Source organism: Fonsecaea nubica, assembly GCF_001646965.1.
Source record: "Fonsecaea nubica strain CBS 269.64 chromosome Unknown Scaff72, whole genome shotgun sequence".
NCBI classification, from domain to species: domain Eukaryota; kingdom Fungi; phylum Ascomycota; class Eurotiomycetes; order Chaetothyriales; family Herpotrichiellaceae; genus Fonsecaea; species Fonsecaea nubica.
Genome location: NW_019173745.1, coordinates 1 through 16,465, shown reverse-complemented (window position 1 = coordinate 16,465; position 16,465 = coordinate 1). Strand labels below are relative to the sequence as shown.

Below are 16,465 nucleotides of genomic sequence, written 5' to 3'. Positions count from 1 at the left end.
GGGCGCTGGTGCAGATCACAACAGGCCATCATAGCCAGAGTGCCACCTCCCGGGCCTGCGCTGCCCCTCCAACTCCCGCTTCTTATCACCTCCTGTTCTTTGATGTGGACTTACAGGGGATCCTCGAAACAATTTCCTTTTACGAGGATGGAGCAGCGAACGATGGTCGTCTCTCGGCTTGCAACAGCCTTCTCATGACAGGAGACGCACGCGGCGGCTCGACAACATCCAGCCTCTTCAGCAAGTCTCAAGTTGAATGAGCGAGTGAGGAGATGTCGTCCGACGTGAAGAAGCAACCCCCAGCGCCCGATACAGCGGCGAATCTCGAGGAGCAACGAGATGGGGTCACCACGCAAACCAAAGTAGGAGGTTAGTTGTTCTACCGGTCCATTCTTTCGCATCAGCATGACTTGACGGCGACTCACAGACGATGGTCGAGTCAACATCACCATCCAAGAAATCAACGAGCTCCTCGCCCAACAGATCGAGCAACTGCAGCTGTCCCGAATCCAAGAGGGACTCGCCGCACCTCCCCAGACCGCCCACAGTCTTTTAGAGGCGAGCCACCGACCCTCGAGAATCCCTCCGCCGCTCAATGTCGTCGTTCAAGTCGTGGGGTCGCGCGGCGACGTCCAGCCGTTTGTCGCATTGGGGCTGGTCTTGAAGAATCAGTACGGCCACCGCGTCCGCCTCGCGACCCACGGGACATTCAAGAAATTCGTCGAGGAGAACGGGCTGGAGTTCTTCGATATTGGTGGAGACCCCGCAGAACTCATGGCCTTCATGGTCAAGAACCCCGGTTTGATCCCTGGGATGAAATCCATCAAGGAAGGTGACGTGGGCAAGCGACGCAGAGGCATGGCTGAGATCCTGCAAGGGTGTTGGAGGTCATGCGCCGACTTTGACGAGGTGAAAGCCGACGAAGAGACCGTCTCGGCGGCAGCGCCCAAGAAGCAACCCTTCGTCGCGCACGCCATCATTGCCAACCCGCCCAGTTTTGCACATATCCACTGCGCTGAGAAGTTGGGCATTCCGTTGCATTTGATGTTCACGTAAGTGAAGAGGTGTCCACGGCGCGGCGCAATTGCTGAAGTACGTTCGATGGTAGGATGCCCTGGTCGCCGACTCGAGAGTTTCCGCAGCCCATCGCCAACATCAAATCGTCAAAGGCTAGCGGAAGCATGACCAACGAAATGAGCTATACCCTCGTCGACATGATGACCTGGGAAGGTCTGGGAGACATCACGAACAACTTCAGAACAGAGACTCTGGGTTTGCATATGCTTTCTCAGGCGGCGGCAACGGACATGCTGCATCGTTTACGCATACCTTATACCTATTGCTGGTGAGTCTGTCAAACCTCTTGAGCCTTCAGGAAACCAAAAAGAGCCCTCGATTGACGAGGCGGTAACCAGGTCTCCAGCACTGATCCCAAAGCCCAAAGACTGGGGCCCTCACATCACCATCGCAGGCTTCTACTTCCTCTCGTTGGCGTCGAATTACCAACCAGACCCAACCCTCGCGGAATTCCTTGCAGCAGGACCGCCGCCCGTTTACGTCGGCTTCGGTTCCATCGTTGTAGACGATCCCAACGCCATGACGAAGCTCATCTTCGACGCGGTCAAGAAGACAGGCCAACGTGCTTTGGTCTCCAAAGGTTGGGGTGGGCTAGGGGGAGACGACATGGGCAAACCTGATAACGTGTATATGCTGGGCAATGTACCACATGACTGGCTGTTCCAGCACGTGTCTTGTGTGGTACATCACGGTGGCGCTGGCACGACCGCCGCTGGAATTGCCTTGGGCCGTCCAACGGTCATCGTCCCCTTCTTTGGCGACCAGCCATTCTGGGGAGCCATGGTTGCCAGGGCTGGTGCGGGACCGATGCCAGTCCCATACAAGGAGCTGACAGCAGACCGACTTGCGGACGCCATCCTAGAGGCGCTAAAGCCCGAGACCTTGGAGCGGGCACGCGAATTAGGTGAGCGTATCAAAGAAGAAAAGGGCACTGAAGTCGGCGCGGCGAGTTTCCACGCACAAATGGACCTCGACCGCCTCCGCTGTATGCTGGCGCCCTCACGGCCAGCGGTGTGGTCAGTCCGAACCAAAGGATCCAACACGGAAGATCTCCGATTGAGCGCTTTCGCGGCTACAGTGTTGGGCAACGAAGGCTTGTTGGACGTGAACCAGCTTACAATCTACCGCCCCTGCGAATATCCCGTCGAATTTGGGTCTATCAGTTCTCATGTCGTCGGGCCCAATCCGATGCTGAGCACCGTGGGATCCATCACTTCTAGAATTGTGCATGCCCCCATCAATATCGCAAAGGCGTGGGCAGGAGTTGTCTACGAACCCTACAAGGGCGCCAAATCCGACGGCTGGAAAGGGTTTGGCAGAGGCTTGGGGAAGGGCATTGGGAATTTGTTCTTTTCCAACAGAGGACTGGTGGTTGGCCACGCCACATTCGGAGTCAGGGTGTTGTACGAAGTGATCAAGAAGAAATTGAACGGGGATCCCACATTGAGTTACATCCTTGCCACGAGGTATATCGAAGGGTTTGAGGCGGTGGGCAAGGCAACCGAGGAGGAGAAGGTGGAGGTGATCAGGAAGTGGAACGAGATGAAACCTGAGCTGAAGATGGTCGACACGCGGTCAAGCGTCGTCAGTGGGTCATCGGACAAGGGGGAGAGCGATTCAATTCTGTCCAAATTTACGAGCAATTCCAGCTCGAAGAGTGCAAAACTGGGCAGGCGAGGGAAGAAAGACCAGAACATCCTGACGCAAACTCCCAGCGAGGCCAGCAGCTCGCGGCATTCGAACCCCACCACGTCCACACAAGGAGATGGGAATGAGACACAGCCAAGTGGTTAACCGGCCAGGCTATGAGGTGGCGTTTTGGAAGAGATGGGTACATGTGTGGAAGAAGAATATGTGATTGGCTTTTGGGGCAAGGCTGCTGCGTTCAGCGTAATGAATGACGATTCCTGTGCTACAGATCCAGCCTTTCCGGGTCCAATATCGCTGCTCGAGAGGCTGAAGTGAGCTGAGAAATGTTTGCTGATTTCGACGTCGACCACGGATGGCCACACCTGGAGGAGTCGATCAAACAAATCCAGGTTTCAACGTCGACTACGCTTCACCGCCCTTCGACCATAAAGCACGACTGTTGCCTGCCCGGGGGGTCTGTGATTTTCATATACATTGGACAAATCTCAATTTCTGGAGTGGCCGGTGGTCGTCCTTTATATCTCAGCGTTGCGACATGACACAGTTTGATCCCCATACTCTAGCTCATGATGGAGCTGGAGGCTAAACATTTCTTTGATGTCCTCGTGCCTGATGACAACCGCAAGCTTCACACGGATGCTTTTGGTCCCGAGCGTCCACAATCAGCCTGGTCTCTTCGTGAAGGTGAGTGACTTCCATGTTTCCCCAGTTGTGACAGAAGCTGATTCACGTTTGCAGCAGATCGAGCCGTGGCAGGTCTATCATCATCTGGAGTGATGGATTTCCCAGCATCCTGACTTCGAGCCTCGAGTTGCGAGAGACGGCCTCTTTGGGTTCCGTGCTGCATAGACTTCCTCGTCCGTCGGCACCGATGAGACTGCTGTCTCGAGACGGTTGCCACACTTCTGTCGTCCCGCAACGCCCCAGTCAGCAATCGAAACTCTGCGACGGGGCACAGCAAACATCATGACACGACCGCATCGCATACTGTCTCTTCCAACCCACGAGCCCATTGTGTTCCAGCCCCTAGCAAGACGAATGTGGCACGCTCGCCAACCGAATTACGCCCTTTTATATATATACACACACAGAATTACTTTTGCTGTGGTGCTATGCCGACTCGTTCTCACTGCGCTGGAGGACCTCGTCGGCTTGATCGATCAAGTTTCGCCTGCACAGCTTTCAAAAGCACTTGTACCGATCCGCCGGGCACTGTGGGACACCGCAATTGAGCCACTCAATTCGCGAACTACTTCTCCCTCGGTCGAGTCTCAATATGCATAGGCCCCCATTGGGCTCTGTCCTGGCCTTGTGAACAGTGTCGGCGCTCCCACACTCCATCTTATCGTCCCCAGATTCATGACCGATTGGCTTCTCTACCTTGCCGTGACTTACTTACGCTCTATGGCCACGAGACAGAAAGTTTTCTGAGCGGCAGTGCATGAGGGAAACGCGTGTCCTTGGTCCCGCGTGGTGTTTGCGAGGTGACCGGTCACAAGGTCTGGGTCGTGGCCGACATCTGGAATCTGGAGCAGAGCCAACACTGGGGGAGCGCATCAAAGTAAGCCGCGGGACTGGCTCCCGCCGAAATACGAAGTATCTCTCCGCCGTCAATGTGCAACGGCTGCAGCTTCTTGCAGGGTTGTTGTTGTGGATCGAAACCTGTGGAGCATCTTGTCGCTTTCACCCCAGGGCCTGTTTATCTACTCGCAAGATCAGCCGCAGTCAATTTGATCTCGAAGGAGCAGTGAGCCGGAGAAAATGACCACCTGACCAGCCATGGATGAACTTACGCGGGCCGTGTCTGGCGCCTTCGTTGACGCAACACTGTATCTGAAAAACAAGGTACCCCAGCATATTATACCAACATTTTAGGCGTCTGCCCCTTCCTCACACAGAAATCACGGACCCAGTGACGGAGCGAAACTCCACACGTCCTGACCGTCTCTGCGATCATCAGAGCCTTGGTCACTTGCAAACGAGCTTACCACGGTTTGCCTCTCCTGAGACCAAACTGCTCCACACCAAACGTCGAGATGAAGGGCTCAGGAACTAAGCGTGAACCCAACGGCCTACCGCTCACACTATTATAGAGTCTCGATTTCGGGACTATTTGTCTTCCGCCAGACCCAAAATCCACACCCACAGACGATGGTTTAAAGAAAGAATGTCCCGTTTTCACTACAAACCCGCGAGACCTGCTGGCAACGGGGGTTTCCAAAAGCTGGTCTTGGACTTGTCACGCAGATTGGGAAGAGAGTCAGTATGCTGGGAAGTGGCTCAAGGAAGAAGCTTCCGGGGGGTGGACACACTATGGACATTTGGGCATCTGGTATTGAAGGTCAGTAGGGCTGACATCAACGACGGTGGGCAGATGACTGTCTCTGTCACGGTTTGTTTGTGTCTTGGGCCGATGCCAGAAAAGATCCATGTGTTAGGAACCCGGACAACAAAAGGTCAATTCTCTGGGCGGCCCTCAATCGTCCAGGACAACAACCACCTGATATATCTGTACGCGGCATCATGGTTGACATTGGATGCCTGTCGCGACGTGCTTTGACAGGCCCACCAACGGAAAGACATCAATTGGAAGGACATTGATCACATCGATCATTCAGGATAACGACATGATGGATCTGTACATTCATGAGCATGGACATGGTCTGAGGAAGAGGAGAAGGGGGGGGAAGAACCAAGTCAACGGCAATCTACAATCTATTATTTCGTTCTTCTCTTCCCGGGCATCTCTTTTCTTTTCTGGGTCGTCCTTTGTCTTGTCTTGTCTTCCAAGGTTGTTGATTTTGTATCACTCGTGCCTCTCTCTTTCATATCGCCCGTACTGTTCTCTCACGGCTCATCACATGGACATATACATGGAGAATGTCGATCAGGAGTGATGGTAGTTCATTTCATTATGGATATCTAGATCGAGGTAGGGTGTATCCTTATTCTTTATCCTTTACCCTGTTCGGCATACGCGACACGCTGAACGAAACGTAAAAATCTTTTATAGTCTCTGCATGGATCATTTTCAATTCGTTAGATAAAGTCATGTCTAAAGGGCGCTGCACTGCACTGCACTGCACTCGTTGCTTGTTGATTGCTCTTGCTGGCTACCTGTTTTTATGGTTCATGTTGTTGTTTTTTTGGTCACTGTCTCTCGGCCCACGCCACCCACCGTCTGACGACCTCGTCCACACCTCTCAAGCCTTGGCGCGTGGCCTCGATCTCGAACCACTCCTTGTGCTCGCGGCCGCATTGCTCGCATCCGCTCTTGACGGCCCTCTTCTCCGAGAGTTCCAGGTGGATGAGCCGTTCGACCTTGTGGACGTGCGAGACTTTGGCGCCGTGGGTCTCGGGAGACGGCGCGCTGGCGGGTGGAGGATGAGGTGGACGACGACCAGGAGGAGTATGCTGGGTGTTGCTGGCTGAGGCGGCGGCTGCCCGGCGGTTGTTGTTGTGCGGATAGTATCGAATCAATGTAATGTTCTGCCCGCACTGCTTCGTCCATTGGGTCATGCGTCGGTGGACGTTGGCGGCGCGCCCGATCTTGAGCGTAATGGTACGTTTCACGTGCACTTGGTTGGGCGGACGGCGGACCGACGCGTAGCGGGCAAGTGCCTGGGTGGTTCTCTGCGAGGTGCTGCGGCCGTAGAGAGCCGTGTTGTCGTCGAGGTCGAGGTCGTCGTCATCATCATCCAACAGGGACGAAGCCGTCTCGTCGTCGGGTTTGGACACTTCGGATTCGGGCGTCAGCCAGAATATGTAGATGTATCCGGCCTCGTCCGCGGCCGAGATCGGGCGTGACAGCTCCGCGAGTAATTGCGAGGTGGTCTGGGGCGAGAGGCTGGACGGGATGAGCGACAGGAGTGTCTGCGTCTGAGAGGGCGCTGGACTCGGCTTCGGTCGCGTCGTCGTCGCCAGGGGAGATGATTGCCGCATTTCGGGTCGTGCAGGTGATGGCCCGCTCGTGTCTGTGTGAGGTCGAGGTCGAGGACGAGGACGCCTCTCCCAATCTTCTCTTCGAACCCTCGCAGGAGGCAGATCATCGTCGTGGTCGGCTTGAATGCAGCAGGCCCAAGAGAGCTTCACGTTCGATCGTGCAGGTGGCGGCGGTCGTCGGTTTGGTCGTCTTCTGTCATGCACCACCCCCTCCGGCACCGTCATCAACGGACTCTCCATCTGGTTCCAACCCGACGGTAACGTGTCCCGACGCCTGACAGTCTCCGGCTCCCGTCGTCGATGGTGTCTCTTGGGCACATCCTCGTCCAGCTCGAGGATGCCCACCTGCTCAATCAGTGTTTCGATGCTCGACCTCTCTTTCAACGGGTGTAGACTTGTCCGCCCGGCCTGGGCTGCCAACTGCTCGGCCTGGTCCTTGTGCTGCCAGCAGTAGAAAGCCGCGGCATGCTGCTCCTCCAACACGGCGAGGACCCCGTTGCCCCGACTCGGTGACGGGGTGGGCGAGTTCTTGGGAGAGGCCGCGGCGAGAGGTCTGCGACAGGGTCTTCCGGTCGTGGTGATGCCTCTACACGTCGTCGCTGGGTTTCTCGAGTCTGATCGCGGGAGAAGAGATTCGGGTGTCCTGCCGCTAAAGGACATGTTTTTTTTTTCTTGACGGGTTAGTATTGCAGTGCCAGCAGCGAAACGATAAGAATGACTGGGGAAAGGAAATGTATGTGTGTAGACTCGCAGTCAGTTTGTCAAGCAGCACTTTTGAATGATTGACATTTTTTTTACCTTGGTCACTGGGTATCAAGTGACAAGTTGAAGATGCAATTGCGCAGCCCCTGTAGAGTAGGAGTGTCAGGCGAAAGGTACCGCGTAAACAAGTTCAAAGCTGAAGATCGAGGACTTTAGGGAGCGGATTGGACGTTGGTCCAGGCATCAAGTGGCTGGTTTCGGTGGCTGGGGAAATCCGTAATGAGGGCAGTGCATATTCCAGCCTCGTTCCTTTAACACCAATAACGAGGCTCAGCCTCACTGGAGCAGACGAGCCAGAATCGCTGGTGCTCCGATACACGAGATCAAGTGTTACGACAATGGCAGGTTTGTACTCCAGTGATTTACCAAGGCTGAATGGAATCTCTGGTTATACAACATAATCTGCCTATACACAAGAATCTGTGCAACCTATACGTAGCAACCTATACACCTGGGTATCTTGAACTCATAATGCTCGGTACTTGATCACGAGGACAACTTCAGTCCACTGAGAAAGTCCAGTGCGTCGTCCTGTGCACTCTCCAGTTCGGCGATGCGGTGTTTCAGAGCCGCCGACTCTATCTTCATCATACCCACAACATCCCATGCATCCGAATGTCGTAATCCATGACACCGTGAACAATCATCTCTGGCCAAGCTCGCAGACTTCAAGACCGGACTCGCGACAGACGTGGCCTGAGAAGTAGCCGTTGACAACGCTTCCGAGAAGACACTGACCACTGAGCTCACTTCAGACCCGGCCTCTGATTCCCCAGACGTAGAAACGTCGGACGAGCGATAGCGGCGGTACTTCGGACGAGGTTTGGAGTCAGTGTTCTGCGGCACTATCCGGACACTCTGATGTTGAGACTCGAGAGAGAGTTGTGCCGATAGCTGTGCCCTCAGATCCGCAATCAGATTCTCCTGCTCGGCAGCACGTTCTGCCATCTCATGTAACTGCAGTTTTAGATGCTCATTCCTCGTCTGAGCTGCCTCGAGTTCGTCTGCTTGGACATTCTTGGTCGAGGTGACCGATCTCAGAGACTGTCGCTGTTCTCGGTAGGCTTGTTGCAAGCGCCGTATTGTCCCTTCGGCATTGAGTTGGAGGTTTTTGAAGGCAGCGGGGGAGAATTCACCCGGGTGTCCGTGCGGGAACAGAGCATTGTCGATGTCAAGCTGCGCCAATTCATCTGGATCATCGGGAGCACTCTGTGTTGTCGTAGCCCTCCTGAAGAAGTTGAACCTCGACATTGATGAGACGGCCGGGCCTGATAAACTGGGTTTCTTTGGGGTCCGACGTGTCAGCGTAGAATCCTCGAGTTCTGGACTGGTGGAGGAAGCTTCTTCAGGCGCAAACGCCTCGAGCAGAGGATCCAACTTTTCCTTGCGCGGCGACGGCACCAGAGTTATATTAACAGGTTCCGAAGACCCCTCGAACCAGTTCGCCAGTTTGACCGGTCTTTTCTTTGTCGGCGACTCTATTGAACCAAAATCGTCACCCGTATCGGCAGGCCTGAGTCGCTCCGGTGACAGAGAGCGCGTACTCTGAGGACGCAGAAAGGAGAATGCAGAGGCTCTCGTAGGGGAGGAAGACTGGGTGCGGGTGACAAGCGGCGGAAGGTCGGTGGTGGTTCTGGATCGTTGGTGGCCTCTGGCAGGGGGTGGCGGAGGGAGGGATAATGAAGAGTCGGTGTTGTTGTGATCAAAGGGCAATCTGCGAGGATGCGGTGGTGCGAGGGCACCAAACCCTTGATTAAACATGTCTTGGGACATTTGAGCGGGCGTGGTGATGCAATAGTTTGTGGTGTGAGTTGAATGAGTCGACCTGGCCAAGCTGGACTGCAACTTGGATGATGATGATGGGCAACTTTAGGACGAGAGGGTCCGGCCCGCACGGGGAAATCGTGGCAGCAGATCAATTCAGGTTTGTTTTTCCCCTCTTTTGCTCAGCAGCCGATATTGCGACGGCCCAAATCAGAAGCACCAGACTTCAATACTGCACATCCAATTGTGTCAATCCTGTCGTCAATTTCTCCTCAAAGTTCTCGCATGTGGCCTCAGCTACCGCTGGTTCAAGTGCAGGAGATTTGCCCCGCCGTCCACTGGCTGCAGCACACGAGTGACCTGGATCTTGGCACGTCACGAGGTCGGTGGGAAGATGATGACGATGCAGATGCAGCAAAATGCTGTGATGGACAAGAGACGTGGAAGAATTCGTTGGATGGAACACGCGGGAGTGCAGCTGGGAGACAGCCTGCCTTTCTATTTTCTCGAGGCCATGGTGAAATCAGTGTGGTTGGAAAGGCACTGGAACCACTGGAAGAGTCTGGGTGGGGGGAGCAGTCGGGCGTGGACTCGGCTATCTCAAGCCACACGAGGCTGGATGAACCCTGGCCTCCGCACCCGTGTTTCATTATCGATAACAAGGCGCGTTTTAAGTGGGTTGGTGTCTTGGCACTGTTGACAAGGCTGACGCGCTTTTCATGGGCTTTGACTGGAGTATCATCAGTCAAATCTGCGCCATTGTCCGCCAGAAAGTTGCAAAATTTTCAGTCTCAATCTACTTTTGGGAGTCATTGGTAGGAAAGGCGTTGTTTGCATCCTCAAACCCTCCATCGACCCCCATGTGCCGAAATTTGTACGATATTCCCATCATCACCAACTCATGGTACCTGATGGATTATCTCCCCCAGTAGCTGAACACACTACGAAATACGGAGGTACAATCTTGCTGAAATCCAGGTCGTGCCCCCAAGCGAGCCCCTCTTTGATCTCGATTTCCAACCAACGCCGTTATGGTTTGATTACTGTGCCCCGAGGCTGGAACTCACTCACAGAATAAATGACACCAGACCTGCAGGTACCCCTCACGTTCAGACGCCATCGAACCTGGTTTCAGATAGTACTCTTAGATGCGATGGCTGGAACATGCGAGTCTTGAGATTCCGTTCGTAAAATACGAGGAGGCCATTTTGACAACGACCAATCATAGACGAAAGCGATCCACACGATTCCACATTTGGCTGTGATTTAACTCGATCAGGTCTCGGAGCTTCCGCGGGCCCATATAAATCGATGCTTTGATTGGCTATACCAGCCTCCTCTTTTTCCAGGAGCCTTGCACACAAGAATCTAGAATCACCACTTCCGTCATCAAAAGAGCCATATGTTGCACCACCGAGGTGGATTATATCAAGTCCATCAGGGACCCATCCGAGGCACCCCTGCAGAAACTCCTCTACCACCCCCGTTAAACGACAGTGGTGATTGAGAACCAAGTCAAAGCTTGGCCCTGATTTCTGATGCACTCGATCCAGCTTCCTTTGACGCCTGCTCTCTCAAGACACCTTTCAAGAGTTTCCCGCCGGCGTTCCTCGGCAGGGCGTCGATGAATCTCACACCGCCAGTCAAAGCCTTGTACTTGGCCAAATGTTGCGCACACCAATCCTTCACGTGCGCCTCGGTTGCACTCTTACCGGGCCTCAGAACCACATAGGCGCGAGGATGTTCGCCGTCTTTGCCGCTGTCGACGAGGCCGCGAGAGGACAATGACGAAGTGGTGGCGTCGTGGTAGACCTTGACACCGATGACCGCCGCGTCCACGATGGCCGGGTGCTGTAAGAGGACCTTTTCCAGTTCCGCAGGCGAGACCTGGAATCCTCGCACCTTGATCAGTTCTTTCTTGCGATCGTGGATGTACCATTTCACCGTGGCTAGCGTCTCCTGCGTGGTTTGGGCGGTATTGTTATTTCCGACGTCAGCCTGACTCTCACTCCCGTTGTTGTCCTCCGCGACTCTTCCGCAGGAAACGATGTCGCCGGTCTTGAAATACCCCTCTTGGTCAAACGCGTCTCTGTTCGCGGCGGGGTTCTTGTAGTAGCCTCTGGTGACGATCGGGCCTCTCACTAAAAGTTCGCCCTTGGCTCCGATCGCGGTGATGTCGTTTCCTTCCTCATCGACGAGCCTGTGAGAGAGTTCGAGTCAGTCACCGCGTCTTGACTACGATGGAAGGGATGACACTTACTTCACATCCAGGTTGGAGACGAACCGCCCAATACTCCCCGTCGAGTCATTCTCCGGATACCAGAACCTGGACGCCACACACGTCGTCTCCGTCATGCCCCAGACCTGGTTGAAGACGCCGTCCGGGGCCAAATGCTTCTCAAACTCGCCCTGGTGCACTTTGCCCAGGGGCGCGGATCCAGACCTGCACAATTTCACCGACGTGAGGTCGTACCGGGGCAACAGCGGACTTGCCAGCGCCATGACCACGACCGGCGGACTGATGGACAGCTCGGTGATTTTGAATTCCTGGATCGAGCGCAGAAACTCGTCCATCTCGAACCGGCGCATCACGTACGTCTCGTGGCCCGCTTTGAAAGGCGTGGTGTGGCCGATGGGCACGATGGCGGCGTGGAACATGGGCATGTACAACAGACGTCGGACCTGGACTAGAGGTGAGCAGGGCTTCATCAACAACACGTCTCTTGCTTGCTCCGCCGGAGCTGTTATTTCCACCGAGGGAGCTTGGCTCTATCACCATCGGCATGAAGAGATAGATCAACTCTTACCTTCCAGGGAACCACCTCCGGCGCCACGGCAAGAGTATGCTCGGCGATGAGATTGTGATGGGATACCACCGCTGCTTTCGGGAGCCCGGTAGTCCCCGAACTGAACAGAAACGCCGCGGGTGTCGTACTGCAAATCTCCTCATTGTCGAAGCGATCCCAGTCTCGCTCCCCATGGCACAGGAGCTCCGACCACGGCAGGAACCCGCTCGGGACGGCTTGGTCCTTGACGTTGAATATGCGGATGTTGGCGTCGGGGATGCCACAGTCTCCCGCCACGGCTTTTATGCCTCCCAGCAATTCCGGTTCCACCACGACATACTTTGCGCCCGAGGTCTTGAGGTGGTGTGTCAGTTCGAAAGGCGTGTACGCAGGGTTCGTCCCCACGAAGACGCCCCCGGCGGCGAGGATTCCCAGGAACAGCACCGAGTAATAGATCTGGGTGGTACCAATGTCAATGTTCGAACAGCTTTAGCCAGAGATGGTGAATGACAGGGACACAGCTAGAAGGAGATGATCACTTACATCGTTGAAAGAGTGGACACAGACACAGTCCCCCTTGTTGAGTCCCGCCGCTCGGAATCCAGCAGCGAGTTTGCGGACCAAGCCAAGTCCGTGGTTGAGGGATAGTGTTCGCGAGGGGTTCGAGGTGTCGATATAGATCTGTCCAGGTGTGTATCTTTAGTGCTGCCCTCTGTTCTTCACCGAGCTGCGCGAACTCTTGCACAGACACCACATTGCTTACTGGCTTGTCGGGGTCATAGTCTGCACCGTCGAAAATCCACGACAGCAGATCTTTAGTTGGGACGCTCAGCTTTTTTTGAGCCAGGAACGGCATGGTGGAAGATATCTGTTGATAGACTGCAATGACCTCCGTCTCCAAGGTATAATGAAATCGCCAACTGCGCAGCCGAATTCGCTCCCTCGTGCGGTTAAAAGGGCCGAACGTCCTCTCAACTGCCACCCTCGGACCCTTCACTCCTCCCGGCTTTGCAGGTCACTTTTGCTACCGTTGGTATTGTGTTGATCGCCTGGCTCGTCCGGGAGGCGTAGAATATACGGATATAACCAGCTGTGGAAAGGTCAAAGCGGGATCGCAGTACTTTTGTATCAGTCCAAATGACAGGTTTGACTTTGGGCAGCTTGTCGTGGACATATGTACATGGGTATTGCCGTACGCGGCAGTACTAGTATAGCCGTGCCCTTCGGGACCATTGTTGTACCTAGGCTATGAAGGCCGGTTCGTCCTGACAGGGTAACCAGTTGTCCTCCATTTCCACTTGTATGGCTGACGGGCTATTCATGGTTCGATAACGATAATGGCTGCTTCGGTATACTTGGTGTAATGAGGCCTTCGTTCGTCAAGGACATTGGAGGAGGAACATGTCGGAGTCTCAGATAGCAATACCTAGTGGTCATCGCTTCTGCATGTGCCGCTTTAGCGGCTATCTACATACAAGACATCTTCGGACGTATCAACGCATATAAGGGAGTGATTATTGCCAGGTTCATAGTTCTGTCCCGCTCCCGCGTCATGCAAGCCAGTCCATCTCGGTGCCATCCCAGTGTATCATGCCGTCGATGTTTTCGTCAAAGCCGTCAATCCCAATACTGCCAAAGTTCCACTGTCCCATCGAATCATTGTTGTCGGGATTAAACGCCGCGTCCCACAGACTTTCACCTACGCCAATACCAAAGGCGTGGCCCGCGCTGGGATCGATAAGCTCTTGCCAGCTGTTGTCCCCGTCCGTCGCACAAGCACTGAGGTCAGTGCTGTGTATGTCTGCCGAAAGGGCGGTGTCGGTCTCTAGGCTTGGGGATTGCTGTATATTTACAACGGCGGGAACAGGCGGTGGCTTATTCTTCGCCGACGTGGTTTTGTGTGAATCTGTCGATTCAAGTTGCACGTCCAACTCGAAGGCTCGATGTCTCGCTCTATTTCCTGCAAAGAGTCTTCCCCAGTCACCAGGCTGGGGAACAACTATCTTCATCCTGGCGTGATTAAGCATGGCCTCGACCAACATTGCCACCAAGTCTGCTGCCACGTATACCCTCTGGAAGGTTTTGAGGGAGACCAACAGGCTATTGACATTGTCTCGTACTCGGACCAGCTCGTCGTCGTGGACAGGGGCACTTCTTCCGCGATGTGACGCTTCAACTATCGCCTTGATGCGCATAGCGCTCGTGATGATGCTGGGGACCAACATTGTGATGACAGTCACGGGAAGGTAGCGTACGAGACCTTTATCATTCAAAAAGGCTGAAATCTGGGCGATTTTGTCCGCAGAATCCGACACTTGGTGTTGCGAGTGGCGGGACTGGTTCTGGGAACGATGCAAGGCGGAAACAGCCGTGTAGTAGCACATGTGCAACATGGCGCGCTGAATCGCCACGCTCGACGGTTTGGTCGAGTCTGTCCTCGTGTCTGGATGCCTTTTTGCAGATGGAATGTCCTCCCGGGCAATGCCATCCCACACTGAACCTGGCGATTCTGGCTGTGTCTTCCAGGAGACAGAACGAGGCAAGTTGTCGTACCACTCTTGAAGTGTGAACTCGAGGGGGGATATCGTAGACTCTGTTGGCGTTGCAGCACTCTGCTCCGAACTCGGGCTGTGGACCGGGAAGAGCATGGTCGGCATAGCCGCTTGAGTAGCCCTGTTTCGAGGCCCCGAAGGTGGTCTGACGGGAGAGTACTGTGAAGACAGTATGGTTCCTATCACGATGCAGAGTTTCAAGAAGGAGATGAAGATCTCGGCCAACTCAACCTGCGTAGTCTGGTCGTAACAAGAGAGGTGAAGGAGGCGGTGCGAGCACACCTCTGAGCTCAGAAAAGCCACAGGCCTGTCAATCTCCATGTCCTTCACCGTCGGCAGAGCCACGTTGAAATCCTCTGGCTGGATCCGCAACGGACGGCTCAAGTATAGGCACGTTACCCGGTCTCTCATGAAACAGCACCACCACAGACGTCGGCGCAGACTCTTCTTCTCTGGCGGCAGTGGCAGCGGCTCAGGGTCTTGGTTCAGCCCAATGGTCTGGGCAATTGAAATCGCAATGTTGACCCAATACCAGGTTTGTTTGTGGATTTCTTGTGTTTGTCTGTCGGACCAGAAACTCATGAGCAACACAGACTGAATGATGGTGATGCTGTCGTGTTCAAAGTCGGCATCGTACAGGAGCTAGCTGTGTGAGCTGAATGTCCAGTCCAGAAGGGCCAAAGGGAGGTATACTTTTGCTTTTTCGAAGAATGCCCTTCGAGCCATCTTCAGATTGGCGTAACCTGCTTCTCTGACGAGGCTCTCGTCGACGAACGGCACCGCCGCAAACATCACGCAGTGAAACAGTAACAAGCTGAGCCTCGGTGCAGAACCATGGCTGCAATTTCCATCAACCACAGTCAAGAGCTCCGTGGGGTCGAGCAAAGGCATAAAGGGATGAATATATTCCAAGTAACATCGAATACTTTCGTTTCGAAGCCTCTCGGGAGGCAGATCGAGAGCACCCTTGCTTCGGAGATACGCTATGTCAATATCTGTAAAGCTCTTGGGGAACGACTGGAAGAGTGATTGTAATTCTGGTGGAGGGATGTCTGCTGGGGATTGAATGGGTGTGGGAGATAGTTGCTGAAGTCTGTCTAGACTCGGTGGCACGTCCCCCAAAGATGTCATTGAATGCAGAACCGCCATGGCATTGGTAGAAATGTTAGTGGAGGGTCCGACGCCGTCTGTGATTCTGTCGAGGTTGGTATAGTAGACGTCCTCTCTGCGATCAACAGGCCTGGCGACGGCATTCTCACCCCGAGATCTGCCCAGTCCAAGATACCAGTCTTTGTGTTTCCTGTACCGACGTTTAGTAGCGTTCTGTGTCTTCGACTTGATCGCTTACCTGCCGCGACGGCACCGAGCCATGAGGCACGGTGTCTCATCGATCTCACAGTTGCGGCACGGAGAGCCACGGACGGTCACATCGCAACGGACCTTACGTGCGCGGCAGTTTTCACAGGCCTTTCCAGCTCGACGTTGACGAGGAGGCTTATGCATCGACATATCCAGGCCCGGATCTTTCTGGGAAGAGATCATTGTAGACAAGTCTCACCACAACATACACAGCAGCTTTCTGAAGCACCACAATGAGCAAACATACAGGACGTTGGATGCAGACGCAACCCCCGTCCCCACTTAGTTTTGTCAGTGGTTCGCTCCCCGCAATCTCCAGCGCCCGGGGGGTTTTGTATAGCCGATAACCGACGACCCTGGTTCCGGGGGACAAAAGAGCTATGGTGCACATTACAAGTATATCTCTTGCTCTGGTACGCAAGTCAGGCCTAGGAACTGGAGAACAATTGCATGGATTGGCCTGTCTATCCCTGTGGCCTGTCTCAGGCCGCGTGTGTTTGTTGATATACAATTAGGAGTGGCACTAGACGAGCTCTCCTGAATCGTGCTACCGACTAACACCGCCTGTTGCCT

The 16,465-nt window shown here is 54.4% G+C and overlaps 5 protein-coding genes across 5 annotated transcripts; 1 reads left to right on the top strand and 4 right to left on the bottom strand.

The window, feature by feature from the left end:
* Positions 1-272: 272 nt before the first annotated feature.
* Positions 273-2,871, top strand: AYO20_08709 (hypothetical protein; the record flags this gene model as incomplete). Its single annotated transcript, XM_022646985.1, has 4 exons — positions 273-369; positions 428-1,052; positions 1,109-1,345; positions 1,416-2,871. 4 exons carry the CDS (start codon positions 273-275, stop codon positions 2,869-2,871), a joined length of 2,415 nt encoding a protein of 804 aa, XP_022497001.1.
* Positions 2,872-5,877: 3,006 nt separating this feature from the next.
* On the bottom strand, positions 5,878-7,329 carry AYO20_08708 (hypothetical protein; the record flags this gene model as incomplete). Its single annotated transcript, XM_022646984.1, has 1 exon — positions 5,878-7,329. One exon carries the CDS (start codon positions 7,327-7,329, stop codon positions 5,878-5,880), a length of 1,452 nt encoding a protein of 483 aa, XP_022497000.1.
* Positions 7,330-7,917: 588 nt separating this feature from the next.
* Positions 7,918-9,204, bottom strand: AYO20_08707 (hypothetical protein; the record flags this gene model as incomplete). Its single annotated transcript, XM_022646983.1, has 1 exon — positions 7,918-9,204. The coding sequence occupies one exon, from the start codon at positions 9,202-9,204 to the stop codon at positions 7,918-7,920; it is 1,287 nt and encodes a 428-aa protein (XP_022496999.1).
* Positions 9,205-10,710: 1,506 nt separating this feature from the next.
* Positions 10,711-12,837, bottom strand: AYO20_08706 (hypothetical protein; the record flags this gene model as incomplete). Its single annotated transcript, XM_022646982.1, has 5 exons — positions 10,711-11,395; positions 11,456-11,877; positions 12,003-12,437; positions 12,525-12,662; positions 12,745-12,837. 5 exons carry the CDS (start codon positions 12,835-12,837, stop codon positions 10,711-10,713), a joined length of 1,773 nt encoding a protein of 590 aa, XP_022496998.1.
* Positions 12,838-13,531: 694 nt separating this feature from the next.
* Positions 13,532-16,075, bottom strand: AYO20_08705 (hypothetical protein; the record flags this gene model as incomplete). Its single annotated transcript, XM_022646981.1, has 3 exons — positions 13,532-15,175; positions 15,227-15,833; positions 15,882-16,075. 3 exons carry the CDS (start codon positions 16,073-16,075, stop codon positions 13,532-13,534), a joined length of 2,445 nt encoding a protein of 814 aa, XP_022496997.1.
* Positions 16,076-16,465: the final 390 nt, after the last annotated feature.